At 41.9% G+C, this 23,273-nt stretch overlaps 1 protein-coding gene across 2 annotated transcripts in view; it reads left to right on the forward strand.

Moving 5' to 3' along the window:
- The window catches only part of WWOX (WW domain containing oxidoreductase), a 1,118,448-nt gene that overhangs the window by 43,579 nt on the left and 1,051,596 nt on the right, over window positions 1-23,273 (forward strand). For both annotated transcript variants that reach the window (XM_033219092.1, XM_033219093.1), the window contains exon 5: window positions 19,549-19,655. In XM_033219092.1, the coding sequence (XP_033074983.1) occupies window positions 19,549-19,655 (107 nt within the window). The remainder of the gene's footprint in view (window positions 1-19,548; window positions 19,656-23,273) is intronic.

Consider the following 23,273-nt stretch of genomic DNA (forward strand, 5'->3'; position numbering starts at 1 on the left):
CTTGGCCTACCAAAGTTCTGGGATTACAGGAGTGAGTCACTGTGCCTGGCCTGCCGTTACTTTTAATGGCAAAGATAATTCTTTTAATAATTAAAATTTGAAATAATTCTTTTAATAAGAATCTGTTGCTTGCCAAGAGCTCTGCAGTTACCTTATTTGATTTTCCTAACAGCTCTTAAGAGTATATCTTATTTCCCTTTCACAGATGAGGAAACTGAGGACCATAGAAGTGAAGTCTATTAGTTTGCCAGAGCTGCTGTAACAAAGTTCCACGAATTGGGTGGCTTAAACAGCAAAAATGTATTATCTCACAGTTCTGCAGGCCACAAGGTTGAAGTCAATGTGTTGGTAGGGTTGGTTCCTTCTGAGGACTGGGAGGAGATGCCTATTGCAGGCCTCTCTCCTTGGCATATAGATGGGTGTATTAGGGTTCTCTAAAGGGGCAGAATAGGATAGATGTATTAATACATATGAAGGGGAGTTTATTAAGGAGTATTGACTCCCACAGTCACAAGGTGAAGTCCTACAATAGGCCATCTATTTATTTGGCTCAAACATGCAGGCTGCCCCTAAGCACACACCATTTTAGCACACACCATTTTAAAGTCTTTAGTAGGGCAAGGTGGACTTGATTTTCTTCAGTGCAAGAAAGCCAGTTTGAGTCCTCAAACCTCAAAAGTAGAGGAGCCGACAGTGTAGCCTTCAGACTGTGGTCAAAGGCCTCAAGAGCCCCTGGCAAACCACTGGTGTAAGTCCAAGAGTCCAAAAGCTAAAGAACTTGGAGTCTGATGTTCAAGGGCAGGAAGCATCCAGCATGGGAGAAAGGGGAAGGCTGGATGACTCAGCAAGTCTGCTCTTTCATCTTCTCCTGCCTGCTTTTCTTTTGCCTGGCTGGCAGCTGATTAGGTGGTACCAACCCAGATTGAGGGTGGGTCTACCTCTCTCCATCCACTGACTCAAATGTTAACCTCCTTTGGAAACGCCCTCATAGACCCAGGAACAGTACACATAGTCTCCTCACTATGTGCTGTGTCCACACCCAGGAACAGTACACACAGTCTCCTCACTAAGTGCTGTGTCCACACCCAGGAACAGTACACACAGTCTCCTCACTACGTGCTGTGTCCACACCCAGGAACAGTACACACAGTCTCCTCACTGCGTGCTGTGTCCACACCCAGGAACAGTACACACAGTCTCCTCACTACGTGCTGTGTCCACACCCAGGAACAGTACACACAGTCTCCTCACTACGTGCTGTGTCCACACCCAGGAACAGTACACACAGTCTCCTCACTACGTGCTGTGTCCACACCCAGGAACAGTACACACAGTCTCCTCACTACGTGCTGTGTCCACACCCAGGAACAGTACACACAGTCTCCTCACTACGTGCTGTGTCCACACCCAGGAACAGTACACACAGTCTCCTCACTACGTGCTGTGTCCACACCCAGGAACAGTACACATAGTCTCCTCACTGTGTGCTGTGTCCACGTTTCCCCTTTACAGAAGGATACCAGTGCTATTGGATTAGGGCTCCCCCATTGTGACCTCAATTATCCTTCATTATGCCCATAAAGGCCCCATCTCCAAATGTAGTCATGTTGGGGGTTAGGGCTTCAGTGTATGAGTTTGGGATGGCAGGGGAGCAATTCAGCTCATAACAATCATAAGACTCCTGATCTGTTTCTCTTCCAAGCAATTATTTGGTTTCATGTTGATTTTATTTCCTTTTCCATATCTGTCTCAAAGCACTGAAGAAAATCAAGTCGACCATGCCCTAATAAAGACTTTGAAATGGTGTGTGCTAAAATGGTGTGTGCTTAGGGGCAGCCTGCATGTTTGAGCCAAATGAAAATTCTAGTTGCACATGCTTCCTTAAGCTGTCTACTCTAGGAAGGAGAATCTCTATTGGGATCTTTTGGAGAGTACTTGCCCCCCAGGTGCTTAGGCTCCTACTGCTGACAAGACCTCCTGCCTGGCAAGCCATGCGAGTTGGAATCCTCTGTTAAGGTTTCAAAGCCTTCACCAACTCAGAGCTTTTTCTGTTTCTCTTTTTTGAATTTAAATTGATCCTCATCACAAATTGTTCACATTGCCTATGTTTGGGATCCTACCAAGACCCTCTTTTTGGCCCAGAAGCAGCAGTGGGGTGAGGGGAATGAAACACAAATGTACAGCTGTAAAAGTCTCCAGAAGTTATGCAAAATCAGCCTCAGCTGGAAGCCGCTCTGTGCATCACTCACATTCACGCAAGCAGGTGCCTGATCACAGCTGATGATTAGATTACACGTTTCGGGAGAGGTATAGATTTTAAAATTGGTGTATTTCACCAATTTTCGTCATGGTATCCCCAAACAAAGTGTGATCAAATGAAAAACTCCTTCCCCTCTCTCCCTTCGGAGTGAGTCTGATTTTATTCAAGCTCAGATGGCTTCTCAGATAGCGTAAAAATTGATGGAGAATTGCTTTTACCAATTGTATGCCCTGTGGGAACCTGGGTGCTGTAATCACTGAATGTGTTATAACCAAAAAGGTCAAAATAACAATGATTCCCTGTGTTTTGTTTCGTGCATCCTGGCATGTGAAAGAAGTGAGGTGAAGAGCATAATTTACTTCCTCTTTTTAAAGCTAGCATTGCCCATGCCTTCCGTGCGGGACTGTTGTGGATATTTGACCACTGCAAGAAAACTCACAGAAGCAGAAACTTAGGGCTTGCTTTATATGTTATCAATTTGAATTGAGATGATGTCAGCATTATTTCTTTTTTTTTAAGACCAAAACAACAATAGCAACAAACACACACAAGCCACTGTTAGATTTTACAAAACTTTAAAAAGTAATTATAGTAAAGATATCTAAGATAGTGATCTGGTTACATAGATTATCAGAGATACTTTTAAAAAAGCAACTGCAGGGTAAGGATTATCCTTTAATTAGGTGTTTTTCTATTAAACTCGATTTGCTTTAAAGTTTTTTTTACATTTTGCCTCTTTATTTCATGTTTTGAGCACCACTTCCTAATCAATCACAATAAATGTCCGGTTTGGAATTGGAGGAGTCATTGATTTTAGGCAAGGTCATGGTGAGCCCACAGAGCACAAAAGTTAGTGGAACTCTGGCCGTTGATGTAGCTTTGAAGCCTGAATTTAGGTCATATTTTTGGAAAGTTGCATCTTAAAAGGTTATAAGCGATGGAGAATGAAAAGTCAATGTGGTCACTTTAAAAGTGAGCCTCAAAAAACTGCTGAATTTTCCCAACATTGTGTTTTGAGCACTTCCACGTGACTTTGAGAGCATAAAGAATGTAATCTTTTCAAGAGGCAAAGTAATATACCACTTTTCACTTTTTTAATGGTGAGCGCCAAGGTTGATCTGAATTTTCCTTTTTTTTTTAAAAGGGTGCTTGAATTAGAAAGGTGGCACATTGTCCAAATGGATGGTGCAGGATGGGGCCATTTTCTCATTTCTGGGAGCTCGCAGTGGAATGAAGGTCTTTTTTTTCTTTTTAATTTTTCTTTTTTAAACAGCTGCCTCCTAACCACTTCTTAATTGACAAGAGTGGAAACTCTGTTGCCAAGAGGACTCACAGCCCTTGTGGTCATTAAGAAAGTCAAAGAACGGAGGTCTCTTTGGATGAGTGTGTGGGTATTGGATCTTGGTGGCTAGTCTGCTTGCTCTAAATCATAAAGAACCCTGTCTCGAGCAGATGAGAAAGAGTAACGGAGGCCTCAGTGGTGAAAGGGAATCCTGTACCAGCTGTGAAAACAATGAAACATTTTCAGTAATAGAATATAGCATGCTTGCAAATTCAGAGTTGGGTTCCCTTCTCCTCTTGAAGTGGCTATAAATTAATTCGTCAAAATAAAAAAGGCCAAACTTCAGGATAAATCTTTCCACTTCTAAACACCCAGAAACACTTTGGTTCTCTTAGTAGATACGAGACCAAGAGAATTATACCAAGTGAGACCATGGTTGTGTGTGTGCACGTGTGTGCACATGCCTGTGTCATTGGTTAGTTAACAAAAGAATTGCCCTCTGAAGAAGATAAACTTGGGCCAGACAGCACGTTTAGGGGGTGGAATTATGGAGCAATTGTTACTTTCTTGTATTAACAAGAAAGGGAGCAAAAGAGCTATATCTTATTGAGAGCCTTTAAAAGACACAGGGGTCTCTGCCTCTAAAAAGCTCGGTTACATTTTTTTTTTTTTTTAAGGAGGCATCTATTTTTTGTTTTGTCCTGTTTTATTTTTCTTCCTAGGGTTCTCAGACAAGTTTATAAAAGTGCCATGTTGGCGGGGTGCAGTGGCTCACACCTGTAATCCCAGCACTTTGGGAGGCCGAGGCGCGTGGATCATGAGGTCAGGAGATCGAGACCATCCTGGCTAACACGGTGAAACCCTGTGTGTACTAAAAATACACAAAATTAGCCGGGCGCAGTGGTGGGCGCCTGTAGTCCCAGCTACTCGGGAGTCTGAGGCAGGAGAATGGCGTGAACCTGAGAGGTGGAGCTTGCAGTGAGCTGAGATCGCTCCACTGCACTCCAGCCTGGGCGACAGAGTGAGACTCTGTCTCAAAAAAAAAAAAAAAATGTGCCATATATACTTTGTTTACAAAAAATTTCATGTGATGTCACTTTCTTTTTATTGGTGAAGGGTCTTTGTGTTGTTTTTTTTTTTTTGAGACAGAAATCTGCCCCGTCACTCAGGCTGGAGGGCAGTGGCACAACCGTAGCTCACTGTAACCTCATATTTCTAAGCTCAAGTGATCCTCCCACCTTGGTCTCCTAAAGTACTGGGATTATACTATCAGCCACTGTGCCTGGCTGGCCTTTGCATTGGACATTAATACAGTTGGTTCTTTAAAGTTTGACAGTGAAGATTTTTGGAAATTAAAGAAAAAACAATTAAGTATAACTTGTAGCAGTCATGCTGTTAGGATCGTTTTTTAACTTTTGGAAGTATAGAAGTCGGGTTAAATTAAGTCTGTAATTGTAAACTATTGACCTTGGAAGAATATAGATAAAAACTTTTATTCCTGTGGATTAGTGATCCCATCTCACAGCCTTTACAGATAAATGTTTGGAAAAGCAAAGGACAGTGTTAATTCTGAGCCCCAAGATGAAATATCGAGTAAGAGAGAAGAACATTTGCCAATACATCACAGTTTGGGGAGGGATTCCATAAAGCAGGTGGGTTTATGTAATCCAGTAGCCGAAGAGACCTCAATTCTGTACCTTGGTGGGATCACACTGAAGGGAGCACTGGTAGGCTTTTGATGAAACAGGTGGCATTTGGACCACTTCTCCCTCTTTCGTTTAACTTACGTTATACACATGCCAAGCATGTTCACATATGAGAAGCATATATCTCATCCACAGAGAATAGATAGCAAATCCCATGAATCATATTTGACAGACAGTGAAGACCCTGTGGGGTGTGAAGCTGATGGAGGCGTTCCAGGCTGGTTTCTCCTGCCTCAAGTAGCTGCTTCTAGTGTGTGCTCTTAACCCTAAAGGTAGGAAACACTGTGTCTTCCTCTGCTCTCATACAGAGCCCTTCCCATGCCAAATGTGTGGAGTGTTCCCTCATTTTAACTAATTCTCCAATTTTCTGGACCCCAGTTCGGTGTCCTACAATTCCATTTTGACACGACCCAGAGTCAGCACAGACCCCATGGTTGCGGGCTCAGTCCTACAGGATCATCCCCTATTTCAAATGCCAGTAGCAAGTTCAAGATTATCACGTGCACTTCTGACCCACTTTACACATTGGGGTTCCCATGATCATCTCCTCAGGTTTGATAATTTGCTATAATGGCTCATAAAACTCAGGGAAATATGTACTTCTGTTTACCTGTTTATGATAAAGGATATTACAAAGAATACAGATGACACGGTACATAGGGCCAGGCATGGGGAGGGGATGTGGAGCTCCCATACCCTCTCCCAGCATGCTCCTCTCTAGGCACCACACACTCAGCAATCTGGAAGCTCTCCAAACCCTATTGTTTAGGGTTTTTTTCCTTGTTGTTTTGAGATAGGGTCTCGCTCTGTTGCCCAGGCTGGAGTGCAGTGGTGCAATCATGCAATCATGGCTCATTGCAGCCAGGACCTCCCAGGCTAAAGCCATCTTCCTGCCTCAGCCTCCTGAATAGCTGGGACTACAGTCACACACCACCGTGCCTGGCTAAGTTTTTTTGTTTTGTTTTATTTTGTTTTGTTTAGTAGAGATGAGGTCTCAATATGTCACCCAGGCTGGTCTTGAACTCCAAAGCTCAAGCGATCCTCCTGCCTCAGCCTCCCAAAGTGCTGGGATTACAGGTGTCAGCCACTGTGCCTGGCCATTTAGGATTCTTAGGGAGGTTTTGTTACCCTGGGCATGATTACTTAAGTCACTGGCCATTGGTGATTAAGACAGTCTCCAGCCCCTCCCCTTCCCCTAAGGTAGGGAATGTGGGGGATCCAATTCTCTAATCATGACTAATACAAGACACTCCCTTCACCCGTATTGCTCAGAAAATTTCAAAGGTTTTTGTTTTTTTATACAGGGTCTCACTCTGTCACCCACCCAGGCTGCAGTGTAGTGGTGCAGTCATGGCTCACTGCAGCCTCCAACTTCTGGGCTCAAGTGATCCTCCCACATCAGCCTCCTGAGTAACTGGGACTGCAGGTGCATGGTGCTGTGCTCCACTATTTTTTTTTTTTTTTGGAGATGGGATCTCACTATGTTGCCCAGGCTGTTCTCAAACCCTTGGGTTTAAGTGATCCTCTTTCCTCAGCCTCCCAAAGTGCTAGGATTACAGGCATGAGACCCTGCGCCTGGCCAATTTCAAGGATTTTAGGAGCTCTGTGCCAGGAACCTGGATGAAGACCCAATATGTGTATCTCACTGTATCACAATATCACAAATCCACAGCCACATGGTGATCGCGGTAATGTGGGGGGCCTGATGGTGGGGTACACCTGCTTGAACTCAGGCCATAATGCCCGTTGGGGTTCTCCCCCTTTTTTGCCCTGAGATTTTGTGAGTTCTTTAACATTGGAGATCCGTGGTTTTTCTCTTATGTGAAATGACAGTGACAGTTTATAGGGTGTCTGTAGAGAACGCCTTAGAATTAGTTAATGTGTGTCATAAAGCACGTGGCGTGGTGCCCAGCCACGAGTAATACTCCCAAGTCCTCCTCCTTACCTGGACATTACAGCATCCTCTTTATAAATCAGGATGCTCCGGAAATACCTTGTTTGGAATAGAAATAGGCTCCTCCCTTTTTTTCTCACTTGCCTTGTTTGCTGTGTATTAAAATTCATAAAGGCCCATGAATTATCAATTAGATAGCATTTGGTTTGTTACTTTTAGTTTTTTCCTGTAGTAGGCGTGTATGCATGTGCTAAAAATTGAAATAGCGTCGACATTATGAAATGCAGAAGTTTTCCTGCCCCCAACTGATAACTCTCTCCTGCAGTAATCAATGTTGGCACCTGTTTAACCACTTTGTGTCTTACATGCACACTGTTCAGTACTTTGACTTTTTTTCTTAATATTATAACGCGGATATGTTTCCTTGCATCTCCAGACCATTTCTCCTCACTCTTTTTAGGTGCAATACAGTATTTTGTCCTATTCATGCAATATACTTTCTTTAAGCTAATTGATAAAACATTTTGGTTGATTGCAGTCTGTTGTAGATAATGCTGTATTGAATATTCCTCCCACATATTTGCTCATGTCAGCAAGTCTATTTGTAGGATAAATTTCTGGTTGTGGCTGGGTCAAAGAGCATGTCCACTTCAAATTTGATAGCCATGTCCCAACTGCCCCCAAATATGTTAAGCCATTTACTGTCCCCCCTCCCTCATTAATCTATGAAGTTGCCTGGTCCCCCCACATCTTTACCGACAGCAATGCCGCTTGATTTAGTTACCTATATAGAATCTGTTTGCATTTGCCTGTTGAAGACCATGTTAATTGTAATCTTTGGGCACTTTTGTCACTCATTCCTAACCAGGACTGTCACTGGCAGGTTAAATGAGAACTTATTCACCTAGCACAGTGGCAGCACTAGTAGCCAGCCTGGGGTCAGTCTTGCCTCTCAAGAGATCTCATACAGTGAATTGGGATTTATTGCACAGCTTTACAAAACATTACGGCCTCATCCTTGTACTGTCCAAAGCATGCAGATGCAGCCTGGTGTATTTTAAAGATACTCCACGTGAACTGACCCATTTCCCACTTCTTGAATTGGTATCTTTGTTTTTGATAAATATATTTGAGATGTATTTATGTTATTAGGGCTATTCAGGAAGCTCTGTAGGGATCTGTTGCTCGCTGTATATAACACATACATTTAAAAAGCAGGGCTGGCTATGACTTATTTTTCTCTAGAGAGACCTGTGTAGTTTTGTAATTTCTTAAGAGGTGGCAGCTGTGGATCGTGTTTAGTAAGCGCGATCTCTAACTCTTTGGAACTCAGAACTATGTAATTGAAATGGCATGGGAGGTACATATGATCATTCAGGTAATTAAAGTAACTATGGAAACAGCGGTATGGATTATCTAGTCATTGCAGATGTGGCATTGAGCATATAGGCGTGATGAATGTACGTCTTAGAACTTCATCTGGAAGTGCCTGTGGGGGAGTTGGATTTCAGGATCATTGTCAATGTCATGTCACTGTAATTTCATTTACATTAATCAGATTAGTTTGGAAAGTGTGGTCTTCCTACTTTTAGGAGGATATAGGAGAAACTCTCATCAGATTTACATTAATCAGATTAGTTTGGAAAGTGTGGTCTTCCTACTTTTAGGAGGATATAGGAGAAACTCTCATCCTTAAAGCTGGTAGTTTGTGAATACAAAAACAGTCCCACATTTGAATTGTCCCCAAATCTAACCCAAGCTGAAAGACGTTAGGCCTATCTTCTTGCTCTATACACAATGGCAGATCTCCAGGGAGGGAGAGGATGTGTACTGGAATATTCTGCAACTTGTTGATTTGTTCCTAAGGATCATTTGAGTGCTATGTTTGTAGGGCAGGGCTGGAGGGCGCTGGAAATCAGCATCTCTGTGGCCTTTTAATTGTGCCCTGTTATGAGTAACGTTTGTCCCCAGTGTTTCACAATTATAAATTAATAATAACAACCCATTAGAAATTATGGATATTGTAAGCCCCAACTCCTTTGGGCACCTTGATAAACATGATAATTAAAACCATAATTTACAGTAAATGGGGACACTGCCCAAGTACATCCACAATAGGGAGAAAATTAAAAAACTTAAACCAGAAGGAACCTTCCTGGCATCGGGGAAAGAAGCTGCCTTTTTCTTAGCTCCTACTTCCGTGGGAACTTTGTCAGTATTTGAGGGGACAGGGTTCCCACCTTGATGTTTTTTGTGCCTGAGGATTCTGTGGGCGACTCTATCCCCACCTGTCCAACCTACCAGTGCGTCTCACGGGGTGCGGCTGCCTGCTCCGATGCACTCCACCACCACGCCCAAGCCGTTTCTCCCTTTGCGTTTCCTATCTGGGTAAACAACTCGCTGAGCTCACCAGTGGCCCACGGGGCATCCTGGACACCTAGACTTAGGCGGTCACTGGCTTTGTAGGTTTTGTTTGCTTCCTACATGATTTTCTAACTTATACCTTGAACCGCTCGGGGTAAGAGGGCACCTCGTCCATTCCTGGCTGGTCACAAGGCCACACTCTCTTGAGCGAGTCCACTGTGACCACTGGAGGTACCGTAAATGGATAAAATAATAATATGAATAATAACTCATAGCGTTTACTCCCTGCCTAAATCCACAGGCTCCTGCTGCCTGCCGAGGAGTCCCACAGTTTTCGCTTGCTGCGTGGAGCTTCATCTCTGTTGCATTCATGTGATTCATTCACACGGAGTTGCTCCCCAATCCTTGATGTATTTTATTTTTGTTTTTATTTTTTTGCCAAGCACCCTGCCTTTTTGCTTGCCTGTTTCATCTTTATCTCTCATTCCAGAGGAGTTCTTGGCCCTGAGGTTCTGCTGCCACTCAGTGACATTTGTGAAATGCAAAGGAGCTTGCACCATGGGTCCAAGGTCCTGCAGATCCCTGAGCTACTGCCCTTGTGCTTCTGTGTCCGTGCAAAGCCAAGTGCTACTGTGGGGTCTTCCAAGGCATAGCTAGCATCCTAGTATTCTCACGCTTGACAGAGCAGGGTTGGACATGGTTTAAATAAAATCTCAACCACATCAGTGGGAGATGTTCTTCGAGATTCGGTGATTCAGTTGTGAACATTTGGACTGAGGATGTTTTGTGGTAAGGCTTGAGTCATGTCTCTAGCAAGGATGTTTCCTGGATACTGTGCACTGAGCATCAGGTGCCTGCAGTGGCTTGGTGGGTAATGCCAGCAGCACGGGTGATGACCGTGGCCAACATGACCAACTGGAGAGCTCAAACCCCACCTCTAGCTAACAGTGGCTTCCCAGCTAACCTGTCGCCATGTGGGATTGGGGACCTAGTGTGCTCCCGGTGTAAGCTTTTTCAGAGAAGCTGCACGGGGCTAGCTTTGGACCTGTGATCTCCCCAATGTTTTAATGCTGGCAACTAGTTCAGATTAGGAAGGAAGGAAGGAAGGAGGGAGGGAGGGAGGGAGGGAAGGAAGGAAGGAAGGAAGGAAGGAAGGAAGGAAGGAAGGAGGGAGGGAGGAGAAAGGTTGGAAAGAAAGAAGGGAAGGAGTAAGGGAGGGAGGACGGAAGGAAGGGAAGGGAAGAAAGTGTGGGCCACACAAAACAGGTCTGTGGGCTTGACTTGTCCTCGGATCATCAGTTTGTGACCTCTGTTCCACTATGTAAGACAGTGTAAGTAGGTATTTAAATTACTTTGCAGCTTTTCCATTTTGTAGAACTTGAATGTTGTTATTGAAAGCTTAAAACCCAAGACAGTGAGCTATTAAGCCTCCGTGGCCATGTCATTTTTCTGATTGGATCTGATGTAACAAATGTTAGAAAAACTGATGCTGCTCATTGCTTTAAAACGTCTTTCTTTATTTTCTTGGTATTATTAGGTTTAAATATTTTTCGGAACACACTCTTGCCATCTCCATGCAGTTAAGCTAGTTCAATTTAAACATTGTCATAAAGTTAATTTTTTATAAGATTAATCAGGTTATTAAATTTAGTAAACCATTGCCTTCATTATTTTGCACAAACTTTGGCACTGTGCAAAACAGGCTAAGCACTGCTACATTTAGCTAATTAAACTGGCCATCAGCTGCAGTATTACAAGAGTGAGGGCTGTTATTCTCCTGGGTTTTATCCAGGACTTTAACAGTAGGTAGCATTATTAAACTTTTTTTATATAAAACTCCACACTCTAGAGATATGGTTTACTATAAAAGTGTTATTGTCCTTCCTGTTAAACTATCATCTTTTGAAATAGCCATGCTTTGTTTCTGTTCCAAAGGCAATTGGAAAGAGTGAGAAAATGGAGTTGTCTATTGCAGCTTTTAAAAGTAGACTAGCAACGGGTAATGCATTGCTTAGATAAAGGAAGATGTAAGAACCAGAGTGTAATTTCACAAGACACAGAGACAGATGGCTTACCCGTAACTACAGTCAGGAATTCTCTAAAGGAGAGAGGGCGGAAGCTTGAGCCTGTAGCCTGTTGCTGCTGTCTTGTCAGATGTGCCCTTTCTGGTAATAAAAAGTCCTTTGCCGTGGATTATTTTGTCAAGTGAGATAGCATGACTTAACAGGTTTGTTTGGGAAAATAAAATTTGATAGAAAAACGGCATGCTTTTCCCCACAGATTTCTTGGTAGCATCATTCAAAACTACGGTGAGCGGTATCTTTGCAGGATTTTAATATTTATGCATTATTATAAAGGAAGGAAGAGGGCCATCCGTGTTGCAGTTTGAAATAACCTGGATTGTTTTAAAATAGTCCAGAACTGCAGCCTATTAGCAGTCTGCAAGAACCATTTGTTCCTTCAGCAGATATTTATTGAATCCTACTCGGTGCTAGTCTGGCAAAATACTGAGATGGGAGGGTGCAAGGCTCAAGGAGCTTACCGCTCACCTGAGAAACTGGATAAATAAAGCTCTGGACTGTGTGTGGTGGCTCATGCCTCTAATCCCAGCACTTTGGGAGGCCAAGGTGGGTGAGTCACTTGAGGTCAGGAGTTCGAGACCAGCCTGGCCAACATGGTGAAACCCCATCTCTACTAAAAATACAAAAATTAGCTGGGTGTAGTGGCACGCGCCTGTAATCCCAGCTGCTGGGGTGGCTGAGACATGAGAATTGCTTGAATCCCGGAGGTGGAGGTTGCAGTGAGCGGAGGTTGCAGATTGCACCACTGCGCTCCAGCCTGGGTAACAGAGTGAGATTCTGTCTCAGTCAGTCAGTCAGTCAATCAGTCAAGCTCTGGAACCTGCCTGGCCTTGTGTTATGTCAATGCTTTCTCAATCTGTTAAAAACATAGCTGATAATGAATAAGAATTGTGTTTACTCTCATTTCCACTCTCTTACATCATTTTTTTTAATACCCTGTGATGAAATTGTGAATACAGATATTCCTGATCATTGCTTTGACCTGGAAATTTCAAAGGGACCCGGAGTCCACCATTCCCTCTGAGATCTTCTGCGTGGGTGAAGTCCCGGGCTCACAAGTGCAGTTGTGTTTGGTCACTCTGTGTTGCTTGCATATGGCTGTCACCATCTCATTAGCCTGATTGATGGGGCAGATCTGTCAGCAAGACTTTGTTCAGTGCCCGCCCCCAGCCAACCGGGCTACAAAACCTGGCATTTTACTTCTCTCATTTTCCCCAAATGATCTAGGTGTCTTTTGCTCACTGGTGATCGGGGTGACATTGGCATCACAGGTAAAAATCAGTAAATTTGAGATTATTGTCCTCTTTCTTGAAAGGTTGGAGATAACAGCTTCAAACACCTTTTACTACATACATACCCAAGGGGAGGCAAACGGATTTAGGTGTTGAATACTTCAGGTTTAAAATCCTTTGTGCACTATTTCAGCATCTGCTTTAAGTATCAGAGGTCATCTTTAGGTGATACGTATATATTTTGGAACACGGGATTTGGCAAAATCTCAAAAAATAATTTCAGGTTGTCTCAGCAATGAGGTTACATTGTGCTCTAGAGCCCATATTCCGACAAACGGAATGGTGGAGCCCGTGGCTGATTTCTTTGAATTCTGGTTGGTGTTAAAGTCACTCAGCCCTTGGGTTACCACTGGTAGCACATCTAGGAGCAAGTTTTAATTTTTTAGTCATGGTGACTGTGCTGGATTTGGTAGATCATACAAATTGTGGAAGAGGCATAGGACACCAAGGATTTTGCAAAAAGCAGGCAACTAACATTTGTTTTCTACCTACTATGATTATGTTAGGCTCTCAGTATATGTTTACCACTTATTCCTCATTTTACAGAAACGATAACTGAGTTTCATATGGGTTCAAGGCGTGAACTTAGATCCCACAGCTTGTACGTGGTTAGAACTGGCAGCGACGCAAGTGTGTCCAACTTGAGTCTTCCTCTGTGCTGTGCTGACTTCCCTCGAGAAGTAGTCTATATAAATCGACTGTTCTCTATGAAGATTAGGCCTGTGGGGGTGATTGATGGAATGAACTGTACTAGGCTCTTCCACGTGGTGATGTCAGGAAGATAACGGTACGCTGATTTTCCATGCATATTAACATTATCTTGTAAACAATAATTTATAGCCATTTGACATGGATTTGGCTGAACTACATGCTGCTTTCTCTAGTAGAGTTTACTACTTTGTTGTACTGTACTCTGTATGGTCTTCCACCATAGATTACAAAATATGGGATTTTTTAGTTTACAGCAATGACTTGGTGTTCAAGCTCTGGATTAGACTGCCTCTTCTTTTTCCTCCCTCCCCTCTCTTCCCCTCCTCACCTTTCCCCTTTTTTGAGATGATTTTAAAATATAGATTCATTTTTTTTAAACATACCGAACTTTTCAGTGTTCCATTTCTTCTTGTGGCAACTTTTTTGGTAGTGTTTCATTTTTCACTTTTCTTTATGTTTCATTTTTAAAAACAACTTTATTGAGGTATGATTGACATACAAAAAGCCGTACATATTTGATGTATAGAACTTGATAAGTTTGGAGATAAGTATATACCTGTGAAACCAGTATCATAATTTGTAAGTACATGATGCAATATGGGCACAGTGCTACATGGTAGATCTCTAGGGCTTTTCCCTCTGGCCTACCTGAAACTTCATACCCTTTGGCTAATAGCTCCTTGTTTCTCTCTCCCCCCAGCCCTTTTTGTCTCTGTGAGTTTGAGTGTCTTAGATTCCTCATATAAATTGTATCATATAGTATTTGTCCTTCTGTGTCTGGCTTATTTCACGTAACATAATATCCTTCAGGTTCATCCATGTTGTTGCAAATAGCAGAATTTCCTTCATTCCTAAGGCTGAATAATATTCCATTGTGTGTGTGCGCGCGTGTGTGTGTGTCCTTCACATTTCCTTTATCCGTTCATTCATCAGTAGAAATTTAGGCTGCTTCCATGTCTTGGCTAGTATGAATAATGCTGCAGTGAACATGAGAGGACAGACATATCGTTGTGATCCTGATTTGAGTTCCTTTGGATATGCATCCAGAAGTGAGATTGCTGGATCATAAGGCAGCAATTTTTAATTTTATGTTTAATTTTTTAAGGAAACTCCGTACTGTTTTTCATAGTGGCTGCATCAATTTACATTCCACTAAAGAATGCAGGTTTCTCACTCACAAAGGGTCTCTTGTTTCCACACCCTCAACCACACTTGTTATCTTTCATTTCATGATGAGAACCATCTTAACAGGTGTGAGACGACATCTCACTGTGGTTTCAATTTGCATTTTCCTGAAGATTAGTGCATTTTCCACTTTTCATACACTTGGCCATTTGTATGTTTTCTTTGGAGAAATGTCTATTCGGTTCCTTTACTTGTTTTTAAGATCTGTGTGTGTGTTTTTTTTTTTTTTTGGCTGTTAGGTTTTAGGAGTTCCTTATATATTTTGGCTATGAACACTATCAGTTATGAGGTTTGCAAGTATTTTGTTTTTGCTATTTTGTAGCTTGCCCTTTCAGTGTCTTGATGGTTTTCTTTAATGTGCAGAAGCTTTTTAGTTTTATGTAATCTCACTTGTCTGGTTTTGCTTTTGTTGCTTATGCTTTAATGTGACATAATGATGTCCTTTTATTCATCCCCGATATCAGTCGTTCGTGCCCTCTCTTTCTGTGTCTGTCTCTCTCTCTGTCACTCTTGCTAGCCCTTTATCAATTTTATTAGTCTTTTCAATTGACAGACTTTTAACTTCTTTTTTTCTCTGTATTTTATGTTTGTTTTAGATTTATAAGTTTCTCCTTTCTCCTTTTATTTCCATCGTTCTGCTTTCTTTAGGCTTAATGTGCTGGGTTATTTTCCTAAGGTAATGGATGCTTAGATCATCTTCTTTTGTTTCTTTTTTTTTTTCTTGAAACAGGATCTCACTCTGTCACCCAGGCTGGAGTGAAGTGGCATGATCATCCTCCTGAGTAGCTGGGATCACAGGTGTACACCACCACGCCCAGCTAACTTTTTGTAGAGATGTAATTTTGCTGTGTTGCCCAGGCTGGTCTCAGACTCCTGGGCTCAAGTGATCTACCCACGTCGGCTACCCAAATTGCTGGGATTACAGCCATGAGCCGTTATGCCTGGCCTTCTTTTTAATATATGTAGTTAAGGCTGTAGATTTTCTTTTAACCATGGCTTTAGCTATACTCCATAAGTTTGTATATATGTTTGTAATTACTGAGTTTAAAATATTTCTAACTTTCATTGTAATTTTTTGAGCCATAATGTCTTATTTATTTATACATATATTTCCAGAAAGGACAATTTTCTGGGATCTTGTTATAGATTTATAATTTAATTCCATTGCGATCAGAGACCATGCTCTCCAATTTTAATCTTTTGAAATTTGTTGAGACTTGCTTTTGGCCCTGCAAATCATCAGTTTTTGTAAGTATTCTTGAAGTACTTGAGTATATTTTGCTGTTGTTTTCAGCGTTTACCATATTCAATTATTTTCAGTTTATCAATTAAGTTGTTCAAACCTTCTGTATACTTTGTGTTTGGCTGCTTATTTTATCTGCTACTAAGAGGGGTATGTTAAAATCTTCCATTATAATTGTGAATTTCTCCATTTATTCTCCTGATTCTGTCAATTGTTGACATACATGGGAGGCTCTATTATTACGTCCATATAAATTTAGAATTGTCATGTATTGGTGGATTGACATTTACCATTGTGAAATGGTCAGTGCTTTCTCTTGTAATGCTTCTTGCTTTAGAGTCTCCTTTTTCTGAAATTAGTTTACCTGCATCAGATTTCTTTTGGCTCATGTTATACAGTATACCTTTTCCATTCTTTTACTTCCATTTTTTTATCCTTATGTTTACAGGTACAAAACATAATGCATATTCTTTTATAAGGAGAATATATATATATATATATGTATGTTTTCTTCAGTCTGACAACTTTTTTCTTTTAATTGCTGTCTTTAGGCCATTTGTATTTAATGTAATGACAGAGATACTTGGGTTTGGGCTTAAATATACCACCTTATTATTGGCTTCCTGTTAAGTTATTCTATATTCGTCTTTCTCTTTTTTCTTTTCCTTTCCTCTCTCTCTCTCTCTTTCTTTCTCTTTTTCTTTTTCTTTCCTTTCTTTCTTTCATTTAAATTGAGACAGGGCCTTGCCCTGTCACCCAGGCTAGAGTTCAGTGGCATGGTCATAGTTCACTGTGACCTTGAACTCTTGGACTCAAGCAATCCCCCCATGTCAGTCTTCTGAGTAGCTGGGACTACAGGTGCCTGCCAGTACACCTGGCTATGTCTTTTTTAATTTTAATTTTTGTAGAGACAGAGTTTTGCTATGTTGCCCAAGCTGGTCTCAAGTGATTCTCATGCCTTGGCCTCCCAAAGTGCTAGAATTACAGGCCACTGTACCTAGTCATCTTCTCTCCTTTCTTGCCTTTTTATCATTCTACTTTTCTTCTCCATTAGCTTGTTAAATTTGTAGAGATTTACAGCTTACATCTTTGACTTATTAAAATCTAATATAAATCAGTATTATATCACTTCCTGGAGAAGACAAGAACCTTAGGAAACTTTACTTCCATTACTCACCTCCTAGGTTAAGCATTATTATTATTATTATTATTGATAGAGTAATTTTTGCTATGTATTTTAAAACTCACAGAGTTTACTGCTCTTACCATTTGGATCTTAACATATCATTACCCTTTATGTTGCTCTTTGTTATTTTCTGCGTCTCTGGGTTTATAGCTGGGGTCATTTTCCTCCTGCCTGAAGAGCATCCTTTAGTGTCTCCTGCAGTGTGGGTCTATACGCGACACTCGGTGTAATGCAGGTGATAAACAAAAAGCAGCTTTCTTTTGCTGAAAATTTTTGTTCTCCTCCTTTCTTTCTCTTTTTCTTTTTCTTTTTTTTTTTTGAGACGGAGTCTTGCTCAGTCGCCCAGGCTGGAGTGCAGTGGTGCAGTCTCCTCTCACTGCAAGCTCCGCCTCCTGGGTTCACGCCATTCTCCTGCCTCAGCCTCCTGAGTAGCTAGGACCACAGGCGCCCGCCACGTCGCCCGGCTAGTTTTTTGTATTTTTTTTTTTTTTTTTTTTTGAGACGGAGTCTCGCTCTGTCGCCCAGACTGGAGTGCAGTGGCCGGATCTCAGCTCACTGCAAGCTCCGCCTCCCGGGTTTACGCCATTCTCCTGCCTCAGCCTCCCGAGTAGCTGGGACTACAGTCGCTCACCACCTCGCCCGGCTAGGTTTTGTATTTTTTTAGTAGAGACGGGGTTTCACCATTTTGGCCAGGATGGTCTCGATCTCCTGACCTCGTGATCCGCCCGTCTCAGCCTCCCAAAGTGCTTGGATTACAGGCTTGGTATTTTTTTTTTAGTAGAGACAGGGTTTCACCATGTTAGCCAGGATGGTCTCGATCTCCTGACCTCGTGATCCGCCCGTCTCGGCCTCCCAAAGTGCTGGGATTACAGGCTTGAGCCACCGCGCCCGGCCTTGGAACTCAAATTACATGTATGTGTAAGAGCATAGCAGAATGTGTTTCATATGTCTCTTCTGTGCTTTGCTTTACTGCATTAGTTATTTTTTTGTTTTTATGCTTCACTTTGGATTTTTTTAACTTATTTTATAGTTTCCTTAATCTTGTCATCAGCTGTGTCTCATATTCTGTTAACCTATATGTTGAATTCTTAATTATTCTTACTGTGTTTAAGTTTCAGAATATCTATTTGATTTTTTTTATTCTTTCTAATTCCCTGGCAGAATTCTCCATCTTGCCTTTTTGTTCCTTGAACCTATCAGTCGGAGTTATTTTAATCACTGTTTCTGAATAACCTGATTAGACAGATCTCCTGTGCATTTATTTCCATTTTTTTCCCCTCTGGCTTTGGTGAAGTTTTGTCTTTTTGTATGCTTAGCTATTTTGTTTGAATGTCTGAGAGTTTATATGAGTATTTGAAATAATTATAGTGGTAATTTGAGACTCTAGATAATGGTATCTTCCTCCGGAGAATATTTTCTCTTGCTGCTGGAAATTGGATAGATAGGGACTGATCACTTTAATCAAACTAGGAATTGAAATGGCCTGAAGCTGAGTTTCCACTCTTGTGAAGTCTGGACTGTCTCTTGTTATTACAGTGAGGGTATAACTCTTTAGAGTCCTGACCAAAGGTTTGGTGTATGTACCGTGGCCCTTTCCTGGTGGGCCCTGAGCTCAAACTTGGGTCTTTTTCCCTGTTATAAAATTGCCAAAAGCTCAGCCCATCTTCTCAGGCTTCTAACCACTGTGTTTGGAGATGAAATATGCCTTGAAGGAAAAAAACTGCCAAATGCTGGCCTTGCGATTTTTGCAGATCTTGGCCCCCCCGATTCTCAGTCAGAGTGCCCTTCTGATGTCTTCAAACAGATGTGTGTGCGTATGCACCTGTGTTGTTTTGTCCAGTTTTTCTAATTGTTTTAAATAGGAAACGGGGCTAAGAAACCTAGGTGACGTTGGTGGAAGCAGAGGTGCTGGGGACACTTACCATAGAGTACAGCATAAAGTCCTTATCTGGTCATTATTGATGGTTAAATGGCTGGACATGCCGTGAACTCTTCTATGGCTGTCTTCATCTTTGAAATCACTGCATCCCTAGGACAAGTTTTCTCACCATCACGGTGTTGACAGTCCAGACCAGATAATTCTGTGTTGTCAGGGGCTGCCCTGTTCATGGTAAGATGTTTTGTACCATGCCTGGCCTTTGCCCACTAGATGCCAGTAGGACTCTACCCCACAACTATGGCTACTGAAAATGTCTCCAGACATTTGTACCTGTCCCCTGGGGGTCAAAATCACCCCTGGTTGAGAACCTGGGGTAATATAAGTGGTGCTCCGATAAAGGCCATTCAACATGACTCACTATGTTGATGTTATGTTTTCTAATATTGACTTTCCTTTAAACCATAGGGTTTGAAACTGCCAAGTCTTTTGCCCTCCATGGTGCACACGTGATCTTGGCCTGCAGGAACATGGCAAGGGCGACTGAAGCAGTGTCACGCATTTTAGAGGAATGGGTAAGCGCTTGACTGTTGTTGTTTTTTTAATTGTCAAATACACATGCCGGGCTAACCACATGGAGATTTTAGTGCAGTGTGTAAAGTTTATTGCTCTTGGAATCATGTCTTTGTTTTTAAAGTCATCTTCACTTTGTTTGTTTTATGAATGAAAGCATGAGCAAGTCCATTATTATTCACGCATTTGTTTATAGTTCATTGTCAGTGTCATCTGCTTTATTAGTCAGGAGTTTGAGAATGTTTATCCGTTTAATTCATTTATTAAGAAAAATAAAACATGGTGAACGCCCATGATTGCAACTAGGAGACTGTTATGCTTATGATTTTTAAGATTAGAAAGAAGTAGGCTTTAACTCTATCTCTGATTTCTTGCTTTTCTCTGTCTGTATAGAAGTTGATGTTGATATGTGTCTACATAAATATTTATTGAGGGCTTACATTAGTCTTGGGACCAAGGATATAGTATCAAATGAAACAGAATCCCTGCTCTTGTAGGCTTACCGTCTAGGTAAGAAAAATAGACCATAATCAAGTTTAATATTTACCATCATATTAATAAGTAAAGGATAGTAAAGCAGAGGAAGGTGAGGGGAGTGACAGCATGAGCATGATGGAGTCATCAGCAGGGAGCCTTCCAAAGTTGTGACATTTGATCTGAGACCTGAATGAAGTAGAGGTAAGCCATGCAAATGTCAAGAGAAGTACTTTCTTAGCAGTGAGAATAGCATGTGCAAAGGCTCAGAGGTAGGCACAGGCCTGGAGATTTCAAGGATCGTCAGGGAAGCTAGTGTGGGTGGAGATGAATGGACTGGGTAGGAGAGGTGCTCTTGGGGCATGGGTGTCTGGTGGACTCTGAGAGAGCGATGAGGAAGACATTAGAGGGTCTGAGCTAGAGGGTGATGAGAGCTGTTGGATTTTTGAAACATCACTGCACTTTAGCATGAAGTCTAGGCTATGGGTGCTGGGGTCTACTGTTAAGGACAACAGACATTGCCACTGTTTTTGTAGAGCTTTCAGCCTATCGTGGAAGACTAATTTAGTCAAAAAAAAAAAAAAAAAGGCACAGATCATATTGTAAACTTGAAAAAACAGTGAGTGGTCATAGGAATCAGTAATGATGCCAGGGAGTTGGGAGACCTTTGGAGTCCCCAAGGAAGAAGTGATTGAACTAAGATCTCAAGAAAGACCTGAGGAGGGTGGAGAAGGGTCAGATGGGCTAGGGGAATGGCAGGTGCAGAGGCCCTGGGAGGAGGGGGAGGAGGAGACAGAGCAGCGTGTTTGGGAGCAGAGCCTGAAGGGGGCTGGATACACCCTGCAGAGGCCGTCTTCATTTTCGAATGCTGTGAAAGATTTCTTGCCATTTGAAGAAATAGACCACAGTGTACGTTTTTGGTACTCTGGAGTGAAAAGTTATGAAAATAAAGAAAAGGAAGATTTATTTCTGCCTTTTCAGTGTATTTATGATGAAATATTTGAAATTCAGTATATTTGAAATGAACCCTTATCTTGAGCTCAGTGGACTTACTATTTTGGGTTAAATATAAAAGAAAGCAGAGTGTTATTTTTTCTGATTATTTTCTTGTCTTTCTGACTAATGTTAAAAAGTAATAACCTCTAGTAGGTGGGATAGTAGTAATCTTTAGAGATGTATCGAGAAGAGTACAAATGGGAATACGTGCATCTTATTTGAATCTACATGCAGAATGTAAAGGTGAAAAATGAAATGTGAAAGTGTTTCTTGGTCCTTCTCTTGGAAGATAAACGTTACTAACTATTTTGTGTATTCTTCCAGAAAAAGGTTATATATATATACCAGCAAACACACTCACATTCTGTTCTGTACTTTTTTTTTTTTTTTTGAGGCGGAGTCTTGCTCTGTCGCCCGGACTAGAGTGCAGTGGCCAGATCTCAGCTCACTGCAAGCTCCGCCTCCCGGGTTTACGCCATTCTCCTGCCTCAGCCTCCCGAGTAGCTGGGACTACAGGTGCCCGCCACCTCGCCCGGCTAGTTTTTGTATTTTTAGTAGAGACGGGGTTTCACCGTGTTAGCCAGGATGGTCTCGATCTCCTGACCTCGTGATCCGCCCTTCTTGGCCTCCCAAAGTGCTGGGATTACAGGCTTGAGCCACCGCGCCTGGCCTGCACTTTTTTTTTTTTTAACTTAGTACCACAGGAGATCTATTATTAGTGCATATAGATCTACTTCATTGTTTTAACTGCTGCATAATATTCCATCCTGTGCTTATGCTATAACCCGTCTTCCCTTTGGTGGCCATTTAGGTTGTTGGCATTGTTTTGCTATTTGTTATTCCAAGCAGTGGTGTTTCACAGTTCTCTCTTTCTTGCATCAGTCTTTCTTACAATTTCATCTGATATTGGGTCTAAACTATGCAGCTGTGAACATCCTTTATTTATGCATTTGTGAGTAAACGCCTAGGGGAGAATCTTAGCAGTGGACTCCTTGATTCAAAGGGCATATGCATTTAAAATTTTGGTAACAGTTCCTGAGTCATTTTCTTTTTCTTTTCTTTTTTGAGAGTGAGTTTCACTCTGCTGCCAAGCTGGAGTGCAGTGGCACGATCTCGACTCACTGTAACCTTCACCTCCCAGGTTTAAGCGATTTTCCTGCCTCAGCCTCCCGAGTAGCTGGGACTATAGGCACGCATCACCACACCCAGCTAATTTTTGTATTTTTAGTAGAGACAGGATTTCACCATGTTGGCCAGGATAGTCTCGATCTCCTGACCTCGTGATCTGTGCACCTAGTCCTCCCAAAGTGCTGGGATTACAGGTGTGAGCCACTGTGCCCGACCTCCTGAGTCATTTTCTTAATGACTGCTCCAATTTCCATTCCCACTGACAGTGTAGACAGACAACTGTTGAGGGCTTGCATTGTTCTTGGCACTAGCAGGATGGCATGTCAAAATTGTAAAACTCTGCCCATTTCATGTAATATTTGAAACTGGAAAGGTAAAATTCCAGGGACCCTAGTGACACTATAGTAACCTGATTGTACAGTGACATTCATGTTTAAACCAGTCTTGGAGGAGAATGCTATAGCACAACTGTGTTTGCATCATTAAATTTATCCTCTTCTTTTCTGAGAACACATATATATGAGAACACGTTCATCTGCATTTATCCTGTTTTAATTATTGTTTGATGCTTGGAGCAGAAATTCCTGGACCAGCCCCAATTAGCGATAGGACCTTGGGTAAGCCTCTGGATCTATTTGTAGCTTCTGTTTCCTCATCTTTAAGGAAAAAGGTTGGATGGGATGATCTCAAAGACCCACTGTTCAGTTTTTCTTTCTTATATTTTGAGCCATAATTGGGTCCCTGTGCGTCAATTTCAGATGATAGAATTTACTGTTGTATAGTTTTACTCTAACATATAGTACCTTGAGGTAGACTAGTGATCCCAGACTAAGAATTATTCAAAATCATTCACCGTTGGGGACACGAGAAAAGGAAAATGGAACAGAAACAAAACTAATACATGTGACTCCGAATGTTTAAAATTAGATTTGATAGGTTGTAGGCTGGAGAAGCTCAACCTGTTCATCTCTCATCTGTTCACTTGTTCTCTGTGTATGCCATTATATTGTGTTCCTCCTTTC

Source organism: Trachypithecus francoisi, unplaced genomic scaffold, assembly GCF_009764315.1.
Source record: "Trachypithecus francoisi isolate TF-2019V2 unplaced genomic scaffold, Tfra_2.0 Lachesis_group10, whole genome shotgun sequence".
Lineage (NCBI taxonomy): Eukaryota > Metazoa > Chordata > Mammalia > Primates > Cercopithecidae > Trachypithecus > Trachypithecus francoisi.